Genomic DNA, 22,569 nt, shown 5'->3' on the forward strand with positions numbered 1-22,569 from the left:
CAAATTCATATTATGCTATATTAGTGATAACAACAATGCCAATAAGATAAAGAATTTCTCTTGCATTTCTTACTGAAATGAGTTAATTTTATTTCATTTCATTTTCATTTTCATTTTCATTTCTTTAGACAGGCAACAGTGACTGCTCTGGGTTGAAGAAATAATATGCCGATCAAAATCAGGTCAGTTCTTCCATGTTGTTTTGGTTTATATAATTAAGCACAAGAACTAATGTTTTGAGCCATATTACAGACACATGAAAGGGGATGGTACCTGCAGGAATTAACCATAGATAGAGGAGCTAGAGTATCTTAAGAGAACAATATAACTGATATTGTATCAACTCTTGTGCTAGAAAGAAAGACAGATAGATGCTTCTACATATACATATTACATCATCCAAGTTCCTGATCATTGAAGCATGCAGCAACTATTTGTTATTCAAACTGTTTTTCAGGAACATAAAGAAACAGTGAAGTGTCTTCAACAACAGGTCAGAAATATATGTTCATCCTCATGTTCACTCTCATATATAGATATATATTCTTTATTCTTGTCGGTTTAAATCTTTGTATTTTGTTTGCCTTGCTTAAGGGAATGATGCTACTGTTGGAGCACAATAAGAGGCTGAGACAAAAGGTTCTTCTTTACATGCTTTTTTCTTAATTATGTTTGTTTTTTGAAGTGAGTTTCCATGGACACATGCATGCATGCATACTTTCTTGTAAAAAGTTATTTTAACTTAATTCAAGTATGAAGAATTAAACAGGCGAAAGAGATTGATGTTTTTGGTTGAAAAGTTGGCTTCCATGAAGCTGGCCAATATTTCTCTGAATCAGTTCCACAACCTTATGATCACACTTCTGATACATTCCTTAAACTCTACTAAGATCTTTCTATATATCATTGAAAGCTCCTTTTTATGTTTTTTTTTTTATTTATTTATTATTATTTTTTTCTGTAGGTAGAACCAGCTTGAGTAGAGTTTTCGGAAAAGAACCAAGGTACCAAGTGATGATTATATATATATATTTTTTTAATAAAGCCTGCCATGCATGATTTAACTACTGGAAGTGAAGAACAGCAAGTAATGCATGGGCTTCAGTGGAGTCATGAGTGATTGGCTACATCCTTGAATAAATAATAAATGTGTATCTGTGTATTTCAAGCTGTGAAATTGCTCAAAGCCTTAAATGATAATACATTTATTAGCAATCAAAATGCATGCATGTTTCTTTAGTTGAAGGCAAACTGGGCATCACTATAGCCCATGAAACATGTCTGTCTGGGAATCCTTATTTTTTTCTTTTTAAAGTGGGGAAAATATTACTTCCATGAAAATGAATGGTTGTTGTTGCTATTGAATTTTTATTTTTCATAAAATCATAATTTCATTAAATAAATAAAAGAGAGACAGGCAATGTAGGAATATATTCGCATATCAATGAGTTGAGATCTTGTTCTCAACACTTTTTGGGGCATGTATATCCAAAAGATTCAGAGGTCTTGTCTTCATCCAAGTGCATGTATTGTATGTATATGACATGTAAGTTCCAAGCTTAACTTCTATTATTTTGTGTGTGTTCAGTGGTCCTCAGATTTCATCTACTACTATATATATATATATATATATATATATTTGGTTCATTAAATATGATTAAAAAGGATGGTGATGGCTACCAGTGCTGGGCATTTGGTAGCAGGCATTTTATGATGTAAATGGTGAATGTGCAAAAATAAAAGTTAGTAGATGCTATATGCTCTTTGAATAATAACATTTTTTTTTGAATTTTCAGACTATTTATATCTCTTGTTTTTTTAATAATAAAAATAGATAAATCATAATTTTATTGAAGAAAAAGAGAAAAAACATGACAAACATTGAAAAAGAAAGGCGGATGAACAAAACAATGAAGACTGATTAAAAACCTCACCAGGGGTGAGGTTTACAAAACCTGAAAAAAAAAAAGAAAAAAAAATAAGGACGAAAACAGAGAAAGAAAGAGAAGCTGGGCCGGCGAAGATTACTGCCTGTAAACACAGGCCTGCAAATATTAATGATGAAGATGATAATATAGTTTCAATTTTTTTTTAAAAAAAATATTAATGATGAAGATGATGTTTAATTAGTGTGTTATCAAAATTCTCCAATCATTCATTCAGAAAAGTTCTCCTTTAAAATAAATGACAAAATTGTTTAATTTTTGTCAACACATTGTAACTCACATAATTTAAATATTATTTTTTAAATTTAAATAATACAATAAATAAAGAACTTCATATATTATTAATCCATGACTCTGTGCGCATGGGAATATATATATATATATATATACTAATGAATTAATTAAACATCATTATAACATATATAAAATGATTAGATGATAATAAAGATAAAATAAAGATCTAATCAAAAGTAAACACCCTAATCAAACTTAATCAAATCTAAATATAAGCCAATAATTTCTTGTAACTTCAACACCAATTTATTAACAGTTAATGAGAGTTTTAGACACAAACAAAATCAATAATCATTCATTCAATGAGAGTAGTAGTGGACCACTGGTGATTGATTCATCTCCCCCATCCTCATCCAGTTTGAATCTGGAAAATGAGAGTGAGAGGGTGAGAGAGGGTGTGGGGAACCGGGGGCCCACCAAAAGGATATATATGGTCTGACAATGAAAGATATATCATCCCTTATCAGATATAAACAAGAACCAATGGAATGAAAGAAATAAAAAGGAAGATATACTCCAATGGAAAGCAAAAGACCATATAAAAAATCAAGACCTTCCTTCCCCTTTCCCTCACTTCTTCCTCTCGATCAAAACAAGCCTAAATTAGATCTCTCAAAACATTCAGGTATACTATTGTTATTTTTAGTAGATATTCTAGCTAGTTTCTTGTTAATTAGATTAACAAATTTCCACTCTTTATATATATATATATATATATCTTTTTATTATTCTTCTTGTTTTTGTTTATTTATTTATTTATTTTTTTTTGTATAACTAGAAGTGAAAGATTGAAGTATTATTAATTTCTTGTTTTTAATGTGTTCAGTGATGCTTTAGTTCGTACTGATCAATAATGGCAAGGGAAAAGATCAAGATAAAGAAGATAGACAATGCAACGGCGAGGCAAGTGACTTTTTCTAAGCGCCGGAGAGGGTTGTTCAAGAAGGCAGAGGAGCTTGCCATTTTGTGTGATGCTGACGTTGGCCTCATCATCTTCTCTGCTTCTGGGAAGCTCTTTGAATACGCCAGCTCAAGGTATATATATATATATATATATATTTGTTTGATAATGAATAAAGTTTCATGAGATTGATTGATCAGAAGGTTAAGATCATGTATTTTGATATTGTTATGCATGTTCATCTGCTTTATGGTTTATTATTGTTTTCCATCTTATGAAGTTCTTTGTTCTTTTTAAGGTTAGATCTCTTATGTTTGCATTTTTTTATCAATATTTTTGCATGGTTTCTGATCGTCTAAGTGTTTTATACTGGATCAACTAGTTTGGGAGGATGATTAGAGATCAAATTTGTATGTATCCAACTGTATTTCTTTTAAATAACTTTTGACACCTTCTCATTCAAAATATTACAAGGAGAGTGATTAATTGTTAGGTGATTTTTTCAAGTTAAAATCGTTTTAAAGTAAGGTTATAGTATTTGGTATGTAAAAGAAAGTGTTGCTTAAAATTTCTAAAATGTCACACATCCTAGTGTTTGCCAAATAAGCATATTTCTGGGAATTTTTTTTTATTAATTTTCGATTTATTTTTTATCTAGTGAACTGGTTAATGAATGAAAAAGTAATATCTATGTATGTCAGGTGAAGGGATTTTTAACTTTCTCTCAAGTCTTAAATATAAAAGCATCTTTTTAATCATATTTAGTATTTTTTATTAACGTCTATTTATAAAAATTTGATATTGTGTCGCATTAGTCCGAGTCTTTATGAAGTAATTAGTCAACTATATATAATGTAGACAAGATTGCACAGGGCCTTCTAATAATCGAAATTACTTAATCAATCAACATTGTAAATAATCAAGTAAAGTTAATATTTTAACTTATTAAAAAATGTTTGATTATAGGATTACAACTTAAATAATTTATTTTAATAACAATATTAAAGAATCAGTAAAGTTCAATTAAAAATAGAATAATAATGCATCAGCATGGGAGAATGAAAATATTTTAGACAAAATCTATTTTTACAACTTTCACTCAAACTTGGAAAAGTAGATTCCTAACCTGCCTAATAAAAAGTGATTTTATAAGTAATCCCATGGAATTCACCAATTTTTCATGTAAAGAAAGCGTATGGCCAATTGGTTGAAAGTGATGCTTTCCATCATGTCAAACACACGCTAGGGTTTTATTTTTAACATATACCTTTCAGAAAAGCTAAATACTATGTATTCCTCCTAAAATTCAATTTATTTGCGTACACATCCCTCTATCCTACATATGCAATTAAAAATATCTTATAAACTATATAAATATTGATATTTTTATAGTAATAAAAATATTTGAATTACTAAATTATCACTGATTATGTTATTTTTTTAAATAACAATGTTAGTTTTTATTTAAATGTAATAAATAAAATTAATTTAAAACTTTTAGGGATATATATATATAATAATAATTTAATGAGTATTAGAAACTTGTAGGGATACATATGCATGTGTTTTTTTATCATATAATATGTAATAATATATCTTAATATTTTATGTGGGCTACAGAGATATGTGTGCCAAAAAATCAAATTTTAAAGTGTAGACATGATTTTGTCATTTGCTTAATTCTTAATTCTGTACATTTGTTAATTTTCTCATTTATTCTTATCACTACTTAAAACTTTGTTTGTGTATGTATATATATGTGTATATATATATATGTATGCACATCTCTTTGTTGAAAAAATTGAAGTCATCAAGTTAGGTTTTCACCACTTATATCTGCCACAACAAGAGATCTCTTGTACTTGTATAATTTTATGCCATATGTATATATATATATCCATATGTTTCCTTGTATTGGCCTGTTCTTAAACTTCTTAAACTCATAGCAAAATTTTTTCATGTAACAGTCTTATTGATTGTAACATAATTGTTAGGAAGTATTATATATTTAATATGTTTAACTTTGCTTTTTTTTTTTAATTCATGTATCAATAAAGCATGTGTGAGATCATTGATAAGCACAGTACGCAATTCGATGCGGCTCAGAAGCCAGACCAACAAACTCTTGACTTGCTTGTAAGTCAAATCTACCATCACCTTATTCATATATATATATATATATATGCTCATAAGCTTAATTTGATTTATATAAATGCTCATTAATTTGGGCCTTATAATTCACTTGTAGGGCTTTCTATATATATATATATATATATATATATATATATATATATATATCTTAATTCTTGTAATATAGACATATAGTGATCATTAATGTTTGAGTTGTTTCACTTGATCAGCCTAGCTAACCCCCTTTTTTTATTTTTTTATTATTATAATTTGCACTATGTGGACAACCTTCTTACACACTTCATAGAATCCTCCATGAAGCTAGCTTAGTCAGTTTTTTTTAGACAAAGATGTAAAGCGCCACGCCATTAAAGGGTTGTCAAGGGATGCATAGTTTCGATGAGTGCACTAATTTCAATAGTTTATTGATCACCTAAGAATTTACCCTAGTCAAGCATTACATGGGCTGATCGATGAAAAGTCTTGCCATGTGTACGCTCGAGAGGACTTTAAAAAAACTAAACCGAGCTAATAAATTTTTTCTCGCCATGCAACTCCGAAAAGAGATAAAAACGCTCCCAATGGACCCATCGGACTTATTTGAATAGCACGATGTTAAAAATGGGTATGGGTGGGTTTTCTATAGTAGGTGTTGTATCTCTCTCTTCTAGAGTTATATGGTAGAAGGGATTTATCTTTATAAGGTCTATAAGCTAGCGTAACTAATGCATATCAATACTTATTTATTTTTTGACAGTATTTACCATTTTCATTCATATGTATATTATACATGAATATATTCTTGCATGAATTTATTGATGATGCATTTGCCTACAGAGTCCATAAAAATAAAAGAATATGATGAAATAATAATAAAAAAAATAAAATCATTAAAAACGAGAAAGTCTGGAATCTTAAGAAAGATCTCTTCTTGCACAATATATATATATATATATATATATATATATATATACATTACTGCTAGTTATGGAGGGATACTAGTATGGTGATTTTCGCTCAATCTCTCATATAATATAAGCACACACACTCAATGTAAAATCAAACATGCAAGTAAGAGAAAGGAGATATATGAATTGATTCCTTAATTTGGCACAACTTGTTTACATCTGGGTGACCAAGGCCAGAGATAACAATTCACTAGAAAAGGTAAAGAAAAAAGAATACAACACTCATTTTCACTCTCACAATGAATACATGAACCCTCTCTAGATTGGTCGATGCCCACTCTCACTCACCCTTACCCAAGGGTCTTTCTCTGGTAGTACATCTTAAATCTTAAAACAGAGTCTCCTATATAGGCGTTTCAACGTCCTAAATATAACACCTCTCTCTTTTAGAATCCCCACGGTTTCTAATTTAGACATCTTTCAAAATTAGACGTTGTAACTCATGTTGTAACCGAGCGTGCAACATGGCCCACTTGCTAATCCTAACTGAGTTCTAGCTTTTGTTGCAACGCGACCATACAACGCCTCTAACCCTCCTAGTTGTGGCAGTCCAAGTCGATGCAGTGAACTCCTCCCAAGGTCTTCCTGCCAGCAATTAGCTTGCCTCCTCACATCATATCAGCAGGTCCCTCTCCCGAGGGTTGTACCACCAAGGCGCATCTCCATCTCGCTAAAGATGGTTTTTAAAGATCTTCAAAATCTTCTTTTCAAACTTGATTTCCATTCATTCAAGTTTAGTCTTCACAATCTTTAAACTTAATCTTTATTCATCCAAGTTTGGTCTTCAATATTCTTCTTACTAAACTTGATCCCCTTTTATTCAAATTTAATTTTTCAATATCTTCCAAGCATAATCTTCATTCATCCAAGCTTGGACTTCAATTATCTCCAAATATATTTGTGCCTTCAAATATATTTGTCCCTGAATAGCTTGGTCTCCTCAATTAGTTGTGACCATAGATATCCTTATGTTTTCAGATAAATCTCTTTTCCAAAGATAGTTGTGTCCTCCATATATAAGCTCTTATCAAAGATAGCTCTACATAGTTTCTTGAAAGTCCTCCAAATATAGCTCCAACCATGGTCTTCTAGTCTTCAAGCCACATTATCATCCTTTGTCAAGTCAACTTGCTATGTCATTAAGCTTGCGACAACGTCATCATTGCCATGTCACCTTTGATACATGTCAAATGAAGTCAATCATAGAGCCTAACTCTAACAATTACCATATGCAAGTGACAACAACAAAGGCAATAATATGTCAAAAGGTTCATACCTCAGTGGTATTGGTCTCACTGTAAAAGAAGTTAATATGAGACACTCAAATAGTTTCAATTTCAAGTCCAGTGAATGTAGTGATGGCAACATGTTTTTAGTTGTGGGTGTGGGCTAGTAACTAGCACCACGTTTTGTCAAGTGGAGCCGTGGGGGCGTACAAATTGGATCATCAATTTCTAGCACATGTGCATGCCCGGACAGCACTAGCCGTATTTGTTAAATAAATAAATAAATAAATAAGACAACGATATAATGAGAAAATGGCTCTTGCATTTCTGGCTGCAATGAGTTAAATTTTACCGCATTTCATTTTATTTATCTAGACAGATAACAGTGCCCAGGCAGGTTTGAAGAAAGAATATGCTGATAAAAACCGTCAATTAAGGTTAAGTCTTCCATGTATTGTTTCGGTTTAATTATATAATTAAGCACAGGCTAGGGACTAATGTTTTGAGCCTTTGCAGACAAATGAGAGGAGAAAACCTGCAGGAATTAACTTTAGAGGAGCTAATGCATCTTGAAAGAACAATTGATATTGGATTGACTCGCGTAATGGAAAGAAAGGTATATATATATATATTTTTTTTCATTATCCAAGTTCTTGGTCATTTTTTTATCCAAAAAAAAAAAAGTTCTTGGTCATTTTATTATTCAACATTAATCAAATTGTTATTCAAACTGTTTTCAGGGTCTACAAATAATGAAACAGTTAAGCAGTCTTCAACAAAAGGTAACAAATATATATGAGTTCCTTTTAATGTTCTCATTTGTATATATTTCTTTTTCTCTTTTGTTTTACTTAAAAAGAGTTTGTGCATTAATTGTTTGAGACATAAATTGAAGGAAATGCAACTCCTGGAGGACAATAAGAGGCTGAGAGAAAAGGTTTTTTCATTTATTATTTATTATTTTTTTACGTGTTTTTTTAATTTCTTTATCTTTTTGTAACATGGAGTTTGAATTATTAATTAAGCAGATGGGGTTGTGCATGATTGATCATGCCTCAGTGAGTGGTCTCCATGAAGATGGCCAATATTCCTCTGAATCAATTGACACTTCTGATACATTACTTAGGCTCAGGGTAATTAATATCTTTTAATTTTGATCATTGATAGCTCCTTTTCTTTCTATGGGTATGAAATTACGAATTAGTTATCTATATATTAATGAGTTCACTTGATTTTATATGAAGCCTACCATAATTCAACAGGAATTGAAGAGAAAAGGCAAGCATGGCCATGAATCAAGATTGGAGGAAGTACATCCATATATATCCTTTAGAAATAATTACTTGTTTAGTTGTGGAATTGCTCAAATGTTAGTGTATTTATTTGCCATAAAAAAAGTATCGTAGCTTTCATTTAGTTGAAGGCAAACCGGGCATCACTGTTGCCATGAAATTTAACATGGTCTGTCTGAGGTTCGAACTTGTGATCTATTTTTTTTGTTTAATTATTATTTGAAATGGGATAATTTCTACCTTGAAACTTTATGGTTATTGTTGTTGTTGATTTTTTTTTTTTTTTATAAATACCCCCAATCTCATTATAAATGTCCATTATAAGCTTTAACTTTTTTGTGGAAAGGAAGACAAGCAATTATAATTAAAATTATTTTGAATATTTAGATTATTTTTCTTATTTTGTCTATTTTTTTTATCATAAATTAAGGTTGTGTATTTAAGATGATATTGATGGAGAACAATGTATTTAAATAGATTGATAAAATCAAATTTAAAATTTGATTATAAAATTAAATATGTGGATATATAATTTGAGATATAAAAGCTTTTAGAAATGGACACTGAGGTGGGGGAGTAAAATTATCATTTCATTATATGTCACACCCACCCCTTCTACCGAGGTAAATGTGGCACCCATCAGTTAAAATTCCCTTTTAACTGGAAACTGACACCCTGTTTTAAACAAAATTAGACCTACAAGTTACAACTTTACACCAACTGCAGGATTCAAATACATAAATACAACAAATATAATAACTCAAATTTGTGGGTACAACCGCTACAAGATCACAATACCAACAAATATAAAGAAAAGTATGGGACCCACTGCGAGTCTTGGACTTAACCCCACGACTAGCTCTAAACTTGAGCAGGCAATCTAGGGTCTTGCTCTGCAGATTCTGAAAGACATTCGGGATTGGTCGGTAGTGGCTTAATAATTTCAAATATTCAAATACAGTATATATAAAATATATAAATACCAACTTCTCAAATAATTTTCCAACTTTTCCAAAATACCAGAATTCTAGCAAAATACATTTTTTAAAGAACTTTTTGAAACATAAATTCATCACAAATCAATATCAAATCAATTTTTCTAGAAAATCCAAATTGTTGTGAGAGACTGCCTCCTAAGAGTGACAATGGGCTTCGCCCCCTCATCACGAAACCCAAAAATAACAAGTAATATAAAAACCAATTCTCAATTCCACACCGAAAAACTCTCCCCACTTAGCCGTAGTCGCGACTAGGGTTAGGAGCCGCCAGGTCTTCGCGACCCTCGACGTTGGCCCATCTGGGTCCCCATGTGGTGACTCGGGATCCCGATGTATAATCCAATCGGGGCTCTACGCTCCCACCCGATCCTGACAAATCAACACTCGAGTCCACCACGCCACCTCTAAAGGGCTGGCCCGTGGGGACCCTACTATCGCGAGAGTCTGGCCTTAGCCCGTCACCATCCAAAACCAACATGTAAATGTAGCAATAATACAATCATGATAAATCACATCACATGGTCCTTATCCGGGACAAGCATTCACATCACGAAAATAAACATCATTTCCACAAAGCCAATGTCAAAAGTATAACAATGCGATAAAAACCAAGAAAATCCGGATCCACGATACCATTCCTATTCCAGGAATGAAAACCAATTCCACAAATATTGTTTGGTGAAAACATTTTTAAAACGCTCACATGATTTCACAAATCATTCCAAATCAAAGCATATATAACCATCAAAAATAAATACATGAATTGAATAATTAAATCACATATACATGTATTTTCACTATTCACAAATACGTATAATTATACGAAACTGATGTATCAATACGATTGTCAGGAACATCAACGGCAAGTAAATATACATATATTTTAACCTTATACGCAAATTAAACATGATAAAATGAAATACTTAAATAATTATTTCCAAAATACTAGTTATTAAACAATTATTTCAAAATAATAATAATTAATCAATTAAATAATAGCCACTACCAACTCACCTGGTGTCCTTGGGTTCCTTGCTAGACCTGGAACTCCTTCCCAAGACTGAACAACACCTAACAAGAATAATAATATAAAAATAAATAACACATTTAAACCCAAAATAAAATACTATAAACAATAATAGACTCTCTATTGGGCCCACTCACTCCAATCGGTTAAAATCCAACCTTGCACAGTCCAACTGGCCTTCAATTGCATTTAAACCACTCAATTTTAGACTCAAACACGCCTAAACCAATCTCGAACCAATCTCAATTCCATTGAACCAAGCTCAATTGCACTGAACCAAGCTTAATTCCACTGAACCAAACTCAATCAAACTGAACCAGCTTGAACCAACTCAATTCTTATTCAAAAATCCATTGAACCGACTTGGTTCAGTCCAAAAACCCTTAACCCAAAAATCAACTGAACCAAACCCAACCCATCTCAACTTGATTTGATCAAGCCCCAACTCAACCAAATCAACTCAACTCAACCAACCAAATCAATTCAACTTGGTTTGATCAAATCAAATCAATTAGACTAACTCAACCCATTTCAATCCAACAATCATCATTAACACCTTAATCATCATAATCATCAATTTAATTAACTAAACCAAATTTTAATCTCGTGCTACATGAAAGTACTGCAGAGAAACCGAAAAATCTCATCCTCCATTTTAAACAAAATTCAACTCAAATACAAGATTTTTCCAAACAACTTCAAGTATTCATCATCAATCAACAATAAACCATGCTTTTACCATTCAAAAACCAAGCTAAACTCATAAAAACAAGCTAAGATTTAGCATGGTTGCTCAAGTTCATTTCAACCAAATATCATGCATTATTTCAACCAAATAAAACTCTTACCAAGCAAGCAAACACTCCGGCGAACTTTCTCCGGCATTCTCCAAGCTCCAAACTCCTTCAAGCCTCCCATTTTCCTTTTCATTTTCATTTTTCATTTTTTAATCTCTCCCGGGTTACTGTAGCGGTATGAATGAGAAGGAGATGAAGAAGACCATCAACTCTAGATTTTTCTCCCAATGAAGTTTTCAGCCAAAATTTACATTTAGTCCCTCAAAACTTAACTTCTTACAAGTCAGTCCCTGCAAAACTCACAAATGGTCCCTGAATTATGAAATAGTATTCTCAAAAAGGTCCTTGGAAACTATCAAATGGTCCCTGAAGTATAACACAATATTTCAAAAAGGTCCCTACCGCCTTACCTTTCAGTCCTTGGTTTTCGAAATATTTTATATCAATCCTTTTTCTATTACTCTTTAACCCAAAAATCTTTTAAAAAAACTTTTTACACTTAAGTCCTTGTTCCGTCCACTTGGGGTTTCTCAACAAGATTACTCGTAGAAAAATTCTTACTCAGAACCCGTAGTAATACCCCTCGAATATATTTTTCCAACGGATATGTAAAGGTTCGTGAGTATTACAATCCTTTCCTTAAGAAAAATTTCGCCCCTCGAAAATTTCCTTAGCATGTATAAATATGATACCATCGAAGTTCACTTGTTCCAAATCTGTTCTCTTGTTCCAAACTGCTTCAACGAAAGAAATAACAATATCGCTGTCGGGATGTCCAAGTATCTGCTGATGATCAAAGTGAAGTTGATTCCTCTTGTACGGTGTTATATACGGTATACAACACTCTTCTGATGTGTTACTCCCGGCTTCCCTCACTTCCAAAAACTCATACAATAAAATAATCTTGTATTTTTCCACAATCCGGAAGAAAAGCAACTTCTTATTCACAAGTAGGAATACATCATCATCGAGATACATGTGTAGAATACAAAACATCTCAAGCACACAAGCGGTAGTGCAAACAGGTTATTCCACTATTCACAAGTCCTCATATAAATACTGAACCTCATCCTTGTCTGCGGTTTCTGCGGTTCAACCTTTCCCGGTTCCATTGCTCAACTGCTGCACCATAGTTAAGGAATGCATGGGCATCATCATATGCCGTTGCAAACTCCTCAGGAACTCCATACCTCCTTCTCAATTCTGGCATATAACTCTCATCTAGGTGAAAACGATCCATGTAGATATTCCTCAGCTCTGAAGCAACTATAGAGCTAAAATCTCTAGTATTCATGGTTACCACATAACGAGCTTGTGGGACATAAACATCGACTATCGCTTGCTCTTGATTACCGGTGTAATAACTGTAACTAGAAGATACTCGAGGTAACAAGAGTAGAGCTAGAGGGTACTTGAAAGCATGAATATAGGTTTCCATCTCTTCTTCCCTCATTCGCTCCTCCTCTCTCCTTCTCTGCTCCTCCACTTCTCTCTCTGCTCTTCTTCCTCTCTTTCACGCTTCTTCCAAGAAATATCTCTACTCTTTTCTATTATACTTTGGAAGAGGTCCCTCGTCTCGTCGTCCCTCAAACACCTTGGTTCCATTACTCAAAAATCCTTAAGACACTCAAAATCCCATCGATGAAAAACGCAAGTCCCGATCTTCTCCTCTATTTAAACACAATTAAACCACACTCAGAGGAGTTGGCTATAATTCATCCAAAGTCCAACAAATCAAGCTCGAATCAACGTCACATCGCGACACACCTTTTAAGAGTCAATGTAAAGATGATAAAGAAGGTCGATTACTCACGGGCTAATCTCCATATTCTTAAGCATGTATGTCCAAAGCATCTTTCGAATCATAATGCAAATCATCAGTGTCGATCAACAAAGAGAATGCCAAATACCCCTTCTTTGGCAACTTTTAGTTAACTTATTTTAGATAAAACCAATTCCAATAAATATCTCAACTCGTGATCCTGATCACAGTGCACTGTCTCGCTCTCTGTCTCAAATGTCAAAACCTACTATCAACCTTATTCCCAATATGCAACTTAGGTTTTAACCAGATTGGAGACTCTTAATACTTCTACTGGCCCTTAACTTTCCGCTCTAATCCCTACTAAACCTCTAAGTCTCAGACACGACTTATAAACTTAGGCTCGATCACAACCCGTGATCTCTACCAACCAGGGATATCTCAACCCTACGACTACCGATACCAAAAAGATGTCACACCCACCCCTTCTACCGAGGTAAATGTGGCACCCATCGGTTAAAAATTCCCTTTAACTCGAAACCCGACACCTGCTTTTTAAACAAAATTAGACCTACATAGTTACAACTTTACACCAATCCGCAGTGATTCAAATACATAAATACAACAAATATAATAACTCAAATTTGTGAGTACAACCGCTACTAAGATCACGATACCAACAAATATAAAGAAAAAGTATGGGACCCATCGCAGCTCTTGGACTTAACTCCCCGACTAGCTCTAAACTTGAACAGCAATCTAGGGTCTTGCTCCCTCAGCTATCAAAAGACATTCGGGCTTGGTCGGTAGTGGCTTAATAATTTCAAATATTCAAATACGATGATATATAAAAATATATAAATACCAACTTCTCAAATAATTTTTCCAACTTTTCCAAAATACCGTAATTCTAGCAAAAATACATTTTTAAAGAACTTTTTGAAACATAAATTCATCACAAATCAATATCAAATCAATTTTCTAAGAAAAATCCAAATTGTTGTGAGAGACCCGCCTCCCTAAGAGCGATACAGGGCTTCGCCTCATCACAACCCAAAATAACAAGTAATATAAATAACAAGTAATATGTATTGATTGACTCAGGGTCAGAGAGATCTTTTGTTAGCACTGCATTTTCATATCATGCCGATAGAATAGCCTCCCCATTAGATCGTGAACTTCGATACAAACACCCTCTAGGGTGAAGAGATTGTCAGGGAGGTTGTTTTTCAGGGATGTCCTATCAAAGTGAAGGGTGTAGATTTTGAGGCAGATTTGATTCCATTGGAGATGCGAGATTTTGATGCCATACTTGGTATGGACTGGTTAAATAGGCATAAGGCTTCCATTGACTGCTTCAGGAAGGAAGTGACTTTGCAAAGCTCTCATGGACTAAGTGTTGTGTTTGAGGGTGAAAGGAAGGTTCTTTCGAGGTGTGTAATATCTTCTGTGGAAGCAAGGAAACTTGTACGCAAGGGATGTGAGGTATATTTGGCTCACATAGTAGATACAAGAATTGTTGGACCAAACGTCATGGATGTTCCTATTGTCCAGGAGTTTGAGGATATATTTCCTGAGGAATTGCCTGGATTGCCTCCAGATCGAGAGTTTGAGTTTGCTATTGATTTGCTACCGGGTACTGCTCCAATCTCCATTCCTCCGTATCGCATGGCACCAACAGAACTTAAGGAGCTGAAAGTACAGTTGCAGGATTTGGTGGATAAGGGGTTTGTACGCCCGAGTGTGTCACCCTGGGGTGCGCCAGTTCTCTTTGTGAAGAAGAAGGATGGTTCTTTCAGATTGTGTATAGACTACCGGCAGTTGAACAAGGTGACTATCAAGAACAAATATCCTCTACCCAGAATCGATGATTTATTTGATCGACTCATGGGGCAAGAGTGTTTTTCGAAGATTGATCTAAGGTCCGGTTATCATCGCTTGAAGATCAAGGAAAGTGATGTGTCGAAGACAAAGATTTCGCATCACGACACGGGCATTATGAATTTTCTGGTCATGCCTTCTGGTCCCGACTAACGCCCCACCTGCTTTTTATGGATCTAATGAACGTAGTCTTCGCACCTTATCTCGACAAGTTTGTAATTGTCTTCATCGATGATATTTTGATCTACTCAGCAACTGAAGAAGAGCATGCGCAACATTTGCGCATGATGATTGCAGCATCCTTCGAGAAGAGAAGTTGTATGCTAAATTCTCAAAGTGTGAGTTTTGGTTGCATGAAGTGGTCTTCTTAGGGCATGTTGTATCTGGAGAAGGAATCAGTGGATCGAAAGAAAGTTGAAGCAATCATTGATTGGGAACAACCAAAGAATGTGTCCAAGTTCGAAGTTTCCTAGGTTTTGGCGGGTTATTATCAGGCTTTTGTGGAGGGGTTTTTCTCGATTGTCGCACCTTTATCACGATTGACTAGAAAGGAGGTAAAGTTTGTTTGGGATGAGAAGTGTGAGAAAAGCTTCAAGGAATTGAAGAACCGTTTGACTTCAGCCAGTACTTACTCTACCTACTAGTGGTAAAGAGTTTGTAGTGTTCAAGTGATGCTTCACTGACGTGGTCTTAGGCGTGTATTAATGCAAGATGGGAAGGTAATAGCTTATGCTTCGTGACAGTTGAAGAAGCATGAGTTGAATTACCCTACCCATGATTTGGAGTTAGCAGCAGTAGTTTTTGCCCTGAAGATTTGGCGACATTATCTTTATGGAGAGAAATGCTTGATTTATACTGGATCATAAGAGTTTAAAAGTATTTGTTTACTCGTAAGGAGCTAAATTTGAGGCAGCTAAGATGGCTAGAGTTGATCAAGGATTATGATTTGGTGATTGACTATCATCCGTGGGAAGGCCAATGTGGTTGCAGATGCGCTAAGTAGGAAAACTTCCACTTCTTTAGCTTCTGCTACAACATCTTATCGGTCTCAACTTGCGACTCTTGAGACATGGATGTGAGACTTAAGATCGAGCCAAAGGGAGTTTTTGTTGGCAAATTTTGTGGTGAGACCATCATTATCTGGAGCGGATCTCGTAAAATCTCGAGAACAGTATGAAGAGTTAATGAAGGAAATACATGAGATCGGAAAAAAAGGTGAACCTAGCAATTTTGTGCTACGCAGTGATGGTATTCTGGTATTTCGTGGAAGAGTTTGTGTTCCAAGGGATGCGAGACTCGGAGTGCTATTCTAGAAGAAGCTCACTCCTCACCTATACTATACACCCAGCAAAGACTAAGATGTATCGCATCGATCGTGGGAAAAATTATTGGTGGTCTGGAATGAAGCGTGAGATCGCAGAATTTGTAGCAAGATGTTTAGTTTGTCAGCAAGTAAAAGCAGTAACATCAACATCCCAATGGGACTATTACAACCTTTTACCTATTCCAGATTGGAAATGGGAGCATATTACTATGGATTTCGTGGTTGGGTTACCGCGTACTCTTCAAGGGCATGACTGCTGTGGGTTATTGTGGACCGCTTTGACAAAGTCACCCCATTTTCCGCCATTCATACCAAATATCCCTTTGAGAGGTTAGCGAAGCTATTTATAAGCGAAATCGTTAAACTCCACGGAGTACCTGTTTCAATTGTGTCTGATCGTGACCCGAGATTTACATCTCAGTTTTGGCCTAAGTTTCATCAGGCTCTTGGGACAACTTTGAGATTCGATGATCGCATATCATCCCCGCACGGATGGTCAATCGTGAGCGTATAATTCAGACACTTGAGGATATGCTGAGGGCTTGTGTTCTCGATTTCCAAGGAAGTTGGGACAAGCACTTACCTCTGGTGGAATTCGCTTACAATAATAGCTTCCATGCAAGTATTGGTATGGCACCTTATGAAGCTTTGTATGGGCGTAAGTGTCGAACACCCCTCTGTTGGAATGAAGTTGGTGAAAGAAAGTTGCAGAGTGTGGAACTAATTGAGGTAACCACAGAAAAAGTGAAGGTAATTCAAGATAGGTTAAAAGTGGCCCAAGACCGGCAGAAGAGCTATGCTGATAACAGGAGAAGAGATTTAGAGTTCCAAGTTGGTGACAGAGTTTTCCTGAAGATATCTCCTTGGAAGGGAGTAATTCGGTTCCGTAGCAGGGGAAAGTTAAATCCTCGCTATATTGGGCCATTCTTGATACTTGAAAGAATTGGGCCAGTGGCTTATAGATTACAGTTGCCACCAGAGTTAGAGAAGATCCATAATGTTTTCCACGTTTCGTTGTTGAAGAAGTATGTACCAGATCCGTCGCATGCACTTGAAACACCTCCAGTTGAACTTCGAGAAGATTTGACTTTTGAAGTGAGGCCTGTTCGTATCCTTGATCGGCTAGAAAAAGTACTTCGGGGAAAGGTGGTGCCAGTTGTAAAAGTTCTTTGGAGAAGTGATCAGATTGAGGAGTTAACTTGGGAACCTGAACGGTTCATGAGAAGGAAATATCCTCATTTATTCAGTGAGTTGGGTAAGCTGAAATTTTGAGGACAAAATTTTTTTTTAAGGAGGGTAGAGTGTTGTACCCTGTCCTGATTTAGACCTCGGGCCTATTTAGATTTTTTATGCTTGCATTAGGGATAAAATGGTCATTTAGTAGTAGTGGCATTTTTGCATGTTTGCATGGTAGCTTTTATGTGAAAAATCGGGGGCAATTCCGTCATTTGGATCCATTTTATATGAATTTTCTATTAAGAGGGCAATTAGGTCATTTCCTATTTTTATGAAATGAATGAGAGAAAAACCTGGAACCTTCTTTTTCCTTCTTCACTTCTTGCTTCCTTGCTTCTTGTTCTTCTTGTTCGGCCGAGCATACCCCTAGAAGAAAAAAATTTTTCCGCGAGAATTTCCGCGAACTTCAATACCAAACTCATTCCTCTCTCACTCCCGAATCCGTAAGCCTTATATCCAATGTTTTTTTGTTTTGTATTTCACCCGTATTTCCTTGTTTTTTTAGAAATATAAAAAAATTTTGATTTCTCCATGAATATGATGATCCATAGGCTTAAATTGAAGCCAATGATTTATAATGCATGTATGAGGATGTTGTAGAAGAAAAATTTTTTTGATTTAGAGTTGTAAATTGGGAGAAAAATCCATAGTATAAGGGTCGGGATTCATCGTAGCAATTTCGAAATTACTCGTAGCACCAAAAATTTTTGAGCCTTTTCCGGTATTTCTTTGGTCCACATTGAAGCTCTTCTTACCCTCGAACTCATTGGAACTAGTTTTTACTCCATTCGAGATCGTTTGGATCCAAAATGACGATGTTTTGCCTTAAAACCCTAATATTTTTTGTATTAGACATGTATAATCGTGATTTTTATACATTTTCTTGTGATTATCATTCTTATGTTCATTAAAAATTTGAATTCCCTGCTTGTATCTAGGTGGCGAAGCGTCCTCCAAGGGGAAGGAGCTCGCCGATCAGTGAGTGCGTCTCAGGACGAGACGACTGGTTCTGTGAGTGGTTAAATTTATAATTGCATAGATTTAATAAGAGTACTAAAGTATTTCTTCATGTGTTTTATCACATAAACTTGATGATAAATTGACTTCCTTTGATATATATATATATATTTTGAGTACGAATTTACTTGAAATGGTTAAAACTAGAATGCTTATACCTATTTATTTGAAAGAAACATGTTTACTTGCATTTCCGTATTTATATGCAAATGAGATATGGTTTGATGTACATTTCGTATTTAAACATTGTATGATGGATTATTTGAATTGGAAGTTTAGAAGAATTATGTTGTGGCATTTAGTTTTTGATGGTGACAGTGACTTTAGTCCGACATCTGCGAGTGTGGGGTTCCATGGTCCGGCCTCGATGGGAGGCGGCGTGGTTAACCCTCGGGTTTAGCCTCGGTCAAGAGGTGCGCGGAGCCATTGATGGGGGTTCTGTATGTGAGAAACCCCGGGGTCACCACACGGGGATCTCGATGGCCAACACCAAGGAAAGGCACCCTTTTAAATTTTTAAAAAGTTTTAAAAACTCCTTGGTGGTCCCACGACTAGTCGCTGCCACGATTAGTGTGGGAACTGCTTTTTAGGCCGACCTGTATTTTTTTGGAGCTATGTTCATTATGTTTTTAAAATGTTATTTGATTTTTACTATTGATGAATCTTGTGTTATTTGTTAATATGTTGAATACTTGGAACGGATTTTATATACTATTATTATTTCTTTGAATTACCATTTGAAATACTTTATCACTCTGTTATATCTATGCTGACACCACTCACTGGGTAACCTCCAGTACTCACCACTCCCCTTTTATCTTTTCGGATCGCGACGTTGGACAGAGTTGTCTTGTGCAGCAGTAGAGGTTTATCTGTACTTCTTATTTAGGTTTGTTATAGTATGCATGTACCCTCTATGGATCCACTAGACTTGACCTTATATGTGGTTCTTGTATTTATATTTTTCGGGTTGTATCTTAAAACCCCGGGTTTGTCTCATTATTGTTGCTACTTTGTGTTTAGGGTTCCTAGTACTAGGGAACCCTATTTGTGATATTTTATTATGTTGTCTTCTAGTTATATAATTGTGATAACAGGTTTATATTGAGCCTTACGGCGACCTGAATGTGGGGTCGCTGTGGGACCCACTTCTTGTCGTCGTGGCGATTGCCACGTGCCCGGTTAGGTTCGGGGCGTGACACAAGCTCTGTCTTAAAAGATCATATTCAAACATAACAGGTTTTGAGAATTTCTAGCTCAAAAACAACGAAGTTCCATGCCCTTTTCTGTGGGAGATACAAACACTAATTGCAATAACTCATCATCATAACTACTCGTGATGGAAGTCATTTATGTCGAACAAAGAGAAACATTTTCTCTGAGATTTGATTGCAACACTATATAACTTACACAATTCAACCATATATAACTTACCAACCTGAAAAGTATATATCTGCATTGAAAGAGGAAAGAAAAATCAAACTGCAAAATCCAAACAATTATAACAAAGACAACATAAACAATTTGAAAATCTACGGTAACAATTGAAAGTTGTCAAATCTTACACAATTCTCCATCAATAAAACCAACAATATTATCTTTGAAATAAATATTAACAAAGCAGTAGCATTACACTTGGTCCATAGAGTTCAATATTGGACTCATTAATTTAAATAATTAGAACGAAGGATGATAAAGTTGAGATATTTACTTCTAAATTTTAATTATAATAATTAATTTAAATAATGATATTGAAAAATATTTTATAAATAAAAACGCTTTTATCATTAAACATTATCACTATTTTATATCAATATTATTTATTTGTATTAAGGGTGTAAAACAGAAAAATAAAATGAAATGAATCAAGAAACAGAAGGCACAAAGTATTTTATCTAGACCACAAGCAAAATAAAAATTGTCAAGATAGTGAGAGCAAGCCATAAAGAGAAGAAAACAAAACCACAGATCCCATGAAGATATCAATATTAATATGATTACCGGTTTCTTTTCCAAATTTACTAAGACCCTGAGATAGACCACAAAATAGCTCCTCATTACTCATTAGCTCGTCCTGAAGGATACTGAATTTTGAGTTTCTTAGAAAATGTGCAAAGACGATGAGATAAACAAAAGAATAGCTCCTCACTGTTCATTTAACTCATCTTGTAAAGATACTTAATTTCGAGATCTTTCTACAAATTTAAGGTAAGTTACCGCTATTGAGTTCGTTCCAAAAATGAACATAGTGTCACTAATTTCAAAAAAATTTGGCAACACAATGAAACACTAAACTAAATCAAACAACAGGAATAAAGTAATGAATCTTATATATTTCAAAGCTTTTGCTTATTTTCAAGAAAAAATAAAACATTACAAACCAAGTGGAGAAGTGCAAGACCTTAGGTGCTTAAGAATTGGGGAGTTCCACAAGTAGTTCGTGTTTCAACAATGCAAGAATGCTAAAAACTTCAAGTTCCAACAATAGTGAACAGTCTATTCAAGGTTATCATTTTGTGTTATATAACTCTCTACTTCACTTCTTTTGACCTAGAGGACTTCACTAGCAAACATTCCACAAACAACTTCTTATATGCAAGGTGGTAGCTTCACACTTCTCCTAAGGTAGCCTTTTCCCACGAACGCTCGTCGAGCGGCTTTCACACTTAAGAGAGGTAGTTCTTTCCACATCTTTTCATAGAATACAGTAGCTTTCACTCACCTAAAGAGGTAGCTCTTTCTCTCGTTAGGGCATGCATAGTATCCAACTCATCGAGTGTAGCTTCACACTTTTAATAGGGGTAGCAAACATTCCACAAACAATTTTTTATTTGCAAGGTGGTAGCTTCACACTTCTCTTAAGGTAGCCTTTTCCCGCGAATGCTCGAGTGGCTTTCACGCTTAAGAGAGGTAGCTCTTTCCACATTTTTTAGTAGAATACGGTAACTTTCACTCACCTAAAGAGGTAGCTCGTTCTCTCGTTAGGGCATACATAGTATCCGACTCATCGAGAGTAGCTTCACACTTCTATTAGAGGTAGCTCTTTCCGTTTCCCAAATTCTCTCTCTTTTTTTTGTCAAAACAAATTCTTTCAAATTTGAATTTTTTTTTCAATTCAACCACATTAATTAAAATGAACAAAACTACATGAAGTCCAACACGGTCTAAGTTGTTACAATAGAGAATAGAGTGCAAACTAAAAAAAATAGAACTCAAAATGGAACAAACTCACATGTGCCCACCCTAATACTAAGAAACTCCCGGTACAAATCAAATACACCGTCATAAGTCAAACTTGGCATGTAAAAGAGTTAACAATGAAACTTTAACCCCTCCCTCGCACTTAATTCATACATTGTCCTCAATGTGTGCAAAAATAAGCATGCACGGAAATGTAAACAAGAATAGGAGGGGAGTGAAATACGATTACTTCCCCGGTTCAATTTGAAGGGTATGTTACTCCTTGAAACTGGCCTAGTGCGTCTGTTGATGTGTCCTACCAGTTGGGATCACTCAAGGTCAAGAATTGACCCAGTGAGCATCCCCTTTATAATTGAGGATTGTGGGTGTTTTAAATAAGTCCTGTGAATTATAAGGAAGAACATTAAAGCTCAACAAAATAAAATAACAAAAATAGAAACTGAAATCCACTAAAAGTCTCAAAATAGATACAAAATAGGCAGCGCCAACCATTGTTAAGATACTGAATACAAATGATGAAAATGATACTAATGCTTAATAAGGGATATTATCAATTACAAGGGATAAAA

At 34.7% G+C, this 22,569-nt stretch overlaps 1 protein-coding gene and 1 long non-coding RNA gene across 2 annotated transcripts; both read left to right on the forward strand.

The window, feature by feature from the left end:
• Positions 1-465: 465 nt before the first annotated feature.
• LOC120283594 lies at positions 466-1,314 on the forward strand. The gene is made up of 3 exons (XR_005543299.1): positions 466-493; positions 595-639; positions 965-1,314. It is a non-coding gene; the product is annotated as an uncharacterized LOC120283594 (long non-coding RNA).
• A 1,421-nt stretch (positions 1,315-2,735) lies between these two features.
• On the forward strand, positions 2,736-8,616 carry LOC120249331 (MADS-box protein SVP-like). The gene is made up of 8 exons (XM_039257830.1): positions 2,736-2,865; positions 3,067-3,275; positions 5,199-5,277; positions 7,841-7,902; positions 7,982-8,081; positions 8,206-8,247; positions 8,361-8,402; positions 8,494-8,616. Exons 2-8 carry the CDS (start codon positions 3,094-3,096, stop codon positions 8,614-8,616), a joined length of 630 nt encoding a protein of 209 aa, XP_039113764.1. The 5' UTR covers positions 2,736-2,865; positions 3,067-3,093.
• Positions 8,617-22,569: the final 13,953 nt, after the last annotated feature.

Source organism: Dioscorea cayenensis, chromosome 19 (genome assembly GCF_009730915.1).
Source record: "Dioscorea cayenensis subsp. rotundata cultivar TDr96_F1 chromosome 19, TDr96_F1_v2_PseudoChromosome.rev07_lg8_w22 25.fasta, whole genome shotgun sequence".
Taxonomy (NCBI): domain Eukaryota; kingdom Viridiplantae; phylum Streptophyta; class Magnoliopsida; order Dioscoreales; family Dioscoreaceae; genus Dioscorea; species Dioscorea cayenensis.

Coding starts and splice junctions, on each gene's coding strand:
- LOC120249331 (XM_039257830.1), top strand. CDS start 3,094: ATGGCAAGGGAAAAGATCAAGATAAAGAAGATAGACAATGCAACGGCG. Junction 7,903..7,981: donor GATAAAAACCGTCAATTAAG/GTTAAGTCTTCC, acceptor GAGCCTTTGCAG/ACAAATGAGAGGAGAAAACC. Junction 8,082..8,205: donor CTCGCGTAATGGAAAGAAAG/GTATATATATAT, acceptor AACTGTTTTCAG/GGTCTACAAATAATGAAACA.